We start from the raw sequence: 5,284 nt of genomic DNA, 5'->3' as shown, positions 1-5,284 counted from the left end.
CCTCCTTGGGGTGGGGGGAAACTGGATTGCTCTGTGGCGGGACGAGGAATCAGGTCGGTGCCCGTTTGCTCGGGTGCAGCAATTCCCAACGCAAGCCGCACTGGTGCCTGCCAAAAAAAAAGGCCGAGAAAACCCTCACCCCCCCGCTATAAAGTCTGGAGGAACTGGGGAGGAGTAGTGGGGGTGTTATGGGTCGGGAGGAGCGGCTCGATTCTGGTGGGGGGGGCGTGGGAGCCGGACACGCAGCGGGAGACCCGCAGCATCCCCAGGATGCAGCCGCGCTCCGACCGTGGGAATGCGCTGATGGGGAATGGAGGAGCGGGGAGGGAAAGGGGGGGGCTCGGCAGGACACCCCCACACACACCCCGGGTCGGGGCGGTGCTGCCCCGGGGGGGGGTGCGGGCGGTGGGTCCCCCCCTCCGCGCAGCGCTCCGCGCCTCCCCAGCGCCGGGGGCACCGGAACCGGCCGCCAAAGAAGGCAGCGGAGGCGGGGCCGGATCCAGACCTTGTATGGCGCTTCCCCTCGGCCGCCCGCCCGCCCGCCGCCCCGTTCCCCCCCCCGGAGCCGCCGCCGCCGCGCTCCCCCAGGCCGCGCCGGGCCACGGGAGGGGCGAGGGGGGGCTGCGGTTAAAAGGGTGCAACGGGGGGAGTGGCAATGGGGGGGGGAGTGAAAATGGACTGAGGGTGCAAAGGAAAAGGGGTGACCTGCAAAGGATGGGGGGAGTGATAAGGGTGCAAAGGATGGAGGGGAGGTGGAAGGGATGGGGGGGCTTTGGGAAGGATGGAGGGGCTTTGCGAAGGAGGGGGGCCTTTGGGAAGGATGGGGGGGGGCTCTGCGGAGGGTGGAGGTGCTTTTAATGAAAGCAGTGTCCTGCGATGGATGGGCATCGCTGCAATGGATAGGGGGCCTGCAGTGGATGGAGGGACCTGAAGTGCATAGAGCGCACGGGCCAGCACCCCCCCGCACTCATAAACAGGCCACTGTGGGGGCCCTCTGCCCCCCCCACACACCCAAACACATGCTCCCCCCCATCCCTGCGCACCGCAGCATCCCCCACACCCCAAGCCCCGAGGCTGCTGGCACTGCAGGGCCAAAATCCCCGCGCCCCGCAGCACCGGCACCCTCCTCTCCAGCCCCCCCCGGACTCCCCCGCAGCCGGCAGCGGGTGCCCGGGCCCCTCCAGCTGCAGCACTCCCGTAGCACGGATTTCACTCCCATTGCAAAGCCGGCCCTGCAGGAATTGGGTAAGTGGAGCTATTGCAACACAGCATTTTTCCATACATTTGCTATATAACTCGGAGGGTTTTAAAGATAGCATCAGTTGGCACACTTAGCACGAAACCACCTAATTACTGACGCCTTGGAAGTGCCAAACTTTTAAAGGGGGGAGGTGAGGTTAAAAATCACAGGCGACCAACAAGTGTTACCTGTTTTAAAGTATTCAAAGCACTGCTCTCCATGGGACCCGCGGCATGGGGAGGGGGCAGCTCGGTGCAATGCCATCTCCTCTGTCACCACTAGCCAGGGAGGGAATTTTAGGCTTCTGCAGCTCCAGCGCCTTCCCCACTGACCTTCTCCTTCCCACTGAACTCCAGGCTCTGCCTGACGCTGTGGTTTCCCCCGCACATCTCCCATCCCGCTTCTCCCGGGCTGCGGGATGGGGTTTGTGGCCAGTTCCCCCCTCCTCCTGCTCTCCAGGGAGCTGGAGGGGAGGTGGGATAAAACCTCCAGGTAAGAGCCTGTCCCTGAGCATCCCCACGGGAGGACGCGGGGACGGGCACGGCTGCCCCCGCTCCTTCCCTGGGGGGACGAGCGATCCAGGCCGGCACTGGCCCCTCCGCGGGGGAAAACGGCATCACTCGGCGGATGGGGGGTGTGTGCGGAGCGGGAGACCCCCGCGCGGTGCAGAGCGCCGGTGTCCGGTGCAGGATGCCCGGTGCCCGGTGCAAGGTGTCCGATGCCCGGTACCGCTCTCCCGGTTGCCCGTTCCCCACGCTCGCCGGCCCCGCTTCCTGCTTTCTAATGTTCCATTGTGCGGAGCTTCCATTGTGACGTCTCGGCCTCGGCTCGGCTTTGTCTGTCCATATATGGGCAGCTACGTCACGGAGCGCTCCCGCCGCCCGGATAAATGGGCTGCGGAGTCCCCGGCGGAGCAGTCGGGCGGCAGCGAGGGAACCTGCGAGCGGAGCCGAGCGCGGGAGGGAGCGGGGCCGGGGCCGGGGCCGGGGAGCGGGAGCGAGCGAGAGGAGGGGTTAAATCCTCCCACCCGCTTCTACAACCACATCTGCCAGCCAGATCGCCCCCTCCCCCTCGAGGAAACACCACCAGGGACCCACGGAGGACCGCGCCCCCCCCGCGCCCCCTCCTCCGCGGCCACCCCCGGCTCCCCCCCCCCCCTCCTCCTCCGCCTCCTCCTCCCCGGTCCCCCCCCCAACCCCGGCCCCCGCCCCAACTTTTTCTCTTGCATGATTTCCCTCGCACGGATTTGCCACTCGGATGTTGTTTCCTCGGGAGCTGAGCTCGGAGCCACGTTGAACCAGCCTTTTCCTCCAGTGCTATGACAGGCAAACTACTGGAGAAGCTGCCGGGGACCATGAACACTTTGATGAACCAATTGCCTGACAATCTGTACCCAGAGGAGATCCCCAACTCTTTGAATATCTTCTCCAGCAGCAGCGACTCGGTGGCTCACTATAACCAGATGGCTGCAGGTAAAGGGGGGGGAAGGAAAATGGGGAGAAGAGGAGGGGGGGGGGGGAGCCGGTGGGGCGAGGAGGAGGACGCTGTGGGTAGGGTGTCATGGAGCCTCGGAGGGAAGGGAAGCGCTGGGGCTGGGGAGCGTCCCCCCCCCGCACCCACCCACCCCTTTCCTCGCCGTGTCTCCGCGCGATCGCTGCAGGGCTCCGCCGAGCGCTGCTGCCGAGCCGCCGCCGCAGGTACGGGGACGGCGGCCGGGCTCCGTGGGGAGGAGGACACGGTGTTGCGGAGGGGGACGGGGAGGACGGGACGAGGGGAGAACGGCCCCGGGTCCCTGTGGCGCGGAGGGGCCACCCGCCCGCGCCGGGATCCGTGCGGGTGCGGAGGCGCCGCGGACGCGTGTGGCCGTGGCGGCCGCCCCCCCCCCCCCCCCCCCCCAATCCCCGCAGCGTGGGCTCCCCGGGACGCGGCACCGACTTTCCCGGAGCGCGGGGTCGGCGAAGGGGGGGAACGACGGGATGTGGGGGGCACAGGTGAGCCCCGAGGGTGGACAGGGGGTCCCCCTAAGCCTCGCCGAGCTAAACCCCCCCCCCCCCTCTCGTGTTTCTCCTCGCCCGGGGCTCGGCGCAGGGAAGGCGGCGAGTCGGTAACGGCGTCGGCGGCCGCAGCCGGCTCCGCGGAGTGCCCAGCGCTGCCGGGGGCTGGACGGGGAGGAAGCCTACCTGTAGCCGCAGGTACCTCCTTCCCCCGGCCCCACCCGCGGGGCGGCGGCGGTCCGTCCGTCCGTCCCCCCCCACTCGGGGTAGCCCCGGTCCGCTCCCCGCGGGGGTGGTGGGGGCGGCAGCCCGGCCCCGCATCGCCGGGACCCTCGGCAGCCAGCGCCGCAGTACGGGGAGAGCGGAGCGGGAGGGAAGGAGCGAGGGGTAGGAGGAAGCGGGGCCGGGGGGGGCCCGGCGCATCCCTGGTGTCCCCTCCACCCCAGCCCGGGGCGGCGCGGCCCTCCCGGCTCACCCTGCCCCGCTTTTCTCGCACTTTGCAGATAATGTTATGGACATTGGCTTAGCGAACGAAAAGGCCGGTCAGGAACTATCCTCCTATTCGGGGACTTTTCAACCTGCCCCGGGCAACAAGACTGTCACCTACCTGGGGAAATTCGCTTTCGACTCGCCCTCCAACTGGTGCCAGGACAACATCATCAGCCTGATGAGCGCGGGGATCCTGGGGGTCCCGCCGTCCTCGGGCGCGCTCACCAGCACGCAGAGCTCGGCGGGCAGCATGGGGCCGCCACAGGGCGAGGTGGACCAGATGTACCCCGCGCTGCCGCCCTACTCCTCCTGCAGTGACCTCTACCCGGAGCCCGTCTCCTTCCACGACCCTCAGAGCAACCCCGGCCTCACCTACTCCCCCCAGGATTACCAGGCAGCCAAGCCTGCCTTGGACAGCAACCTCTTCCCCATGATCCCAGACTATAACCTCTACCACCACCCCAACGACATGGGCACCATCACGGAGCACAAACCCTTCCAGAGCTTGGACCCCATCCGCGTCAACCCGCCCCCCATCACCCCGCTGGAGACCATCAAGGCCTTCAAGGACAAGCAGATCCACCCGAGTTTCGGGGGGCTGCCGCAGCCACCCCTCACGCTCAAGCCCATCAGACCCCGCAAGTATCCCAACCGGCCCAGCAAGACGCCGCTCCACGAGCGGCCCCACGCCTGCCCCGCTGAGGGTTGTGACCGTCGCTTCTCCCGCTCCGACGAGCTCACCCGCCACCTCCGCATCCACACGGGCCACAAGCCCTTCCAGTGCCGCATCTGCATGCGGAGCTTCAGCCGCAGCGACCACCTCACCACCCACATCCGCACCCACACCGGCGAGAAACCCTTTGCCTGCGAGTTCTGCGGCCGCAAGTTCGCCCGCTCCGACGAGCGCAAGCGGCACGCCAAGATTCACCTCAAGCAGAAGGAGAAGAAGGCTGAGAAGGGCTCAACCGGGCAGCCCCCCGCTGTGCCCCCCGCCGCTGCCACCGCCACCTCGCCCCCTGTCGCCCTCGCCCCCGCCGTCACCACGTGTGCTTGAGGGACTGTGGGGGCCGGTGTGGTGGCACCCCCTCTCCTTCCTTGTCGTCCGCATCGCTCTGTGCCCGGGGGGACCCCAGGGATGGCCTCGCCCCCCGGGTTCAGGATGCCCGGGGGCTGCGCTGCACGGGTCCACTCTGCCTGCACTCGGATTGACCGGGTCTAAGCTGCCCACACCCGGATCCTGCCTGCACTTGGATCGCCGGGACCCGCACTGCCCGGATCGCCCGGACCTGCGCTGCCCGCATCGGGGCTGCCCGCACCCGGATTGCCCGCACTGTCCGCGTCCAGCACCCAAATTGTCCCGACCCGCACCGTCTGGATCCCGGCTGCCTGTTCCCGCACTGCCCGGGTCCATCCTGCCTGCACCCTCCTTGCCCGGACCCGGCTCACCCGGATCCCCGCACCCCGGTGACAGGATCCCTGCTGCCCGCACTTGGATTACTCGCACTTCCCGGATTCGGGCTGCCCGGCCCTGGATTGCCCAGACCCGGATTACCCAGTCCCG

General features: G+C 68.3%; 1 protein-coding gene across 1 annotated transcript; it reads left to right on the top strand.

The window, feature by feature from the left end:
- Positions 1–2,558: 2,558 nt before the first annotated feature.
- EGR3 (early growth response 3) lies at positions 2,559–4,777 on the top strand (the record flags this gene model as incomplete). Its single annotated transcript, XM_080360203.1, has 2 exons — positions 2,559–2,712; positions 3,738–4,777. The coding sequence occupies 2 exons, from the start codon at positions 2,559–2,561 to the stop codon at positions 4,775–4,777; spliced, it is 1,194 nt and encodes a 397-aa protein (XP_080216329.1).
- Between the last annotated feature and the right edge of the window lie 507 nt (positions 4,778–5,284).

This window comes from Nesoenas mayeri (genome assembly GCF_963082525.1).
Source record: "Nesoenas mayeri genome assembly, chromosome: 27".
NCBI lineage: Eukaryota > Metazoa > Chordata > Aves > Columbiformes > Columbidae > Nesoenas > Nesoenas mayeri.
The sequence above is the reverse complement of the archived record's forward strand: the minus strand, read 5'-3'. Positions and strand labels throughout refer to the sequence as shown.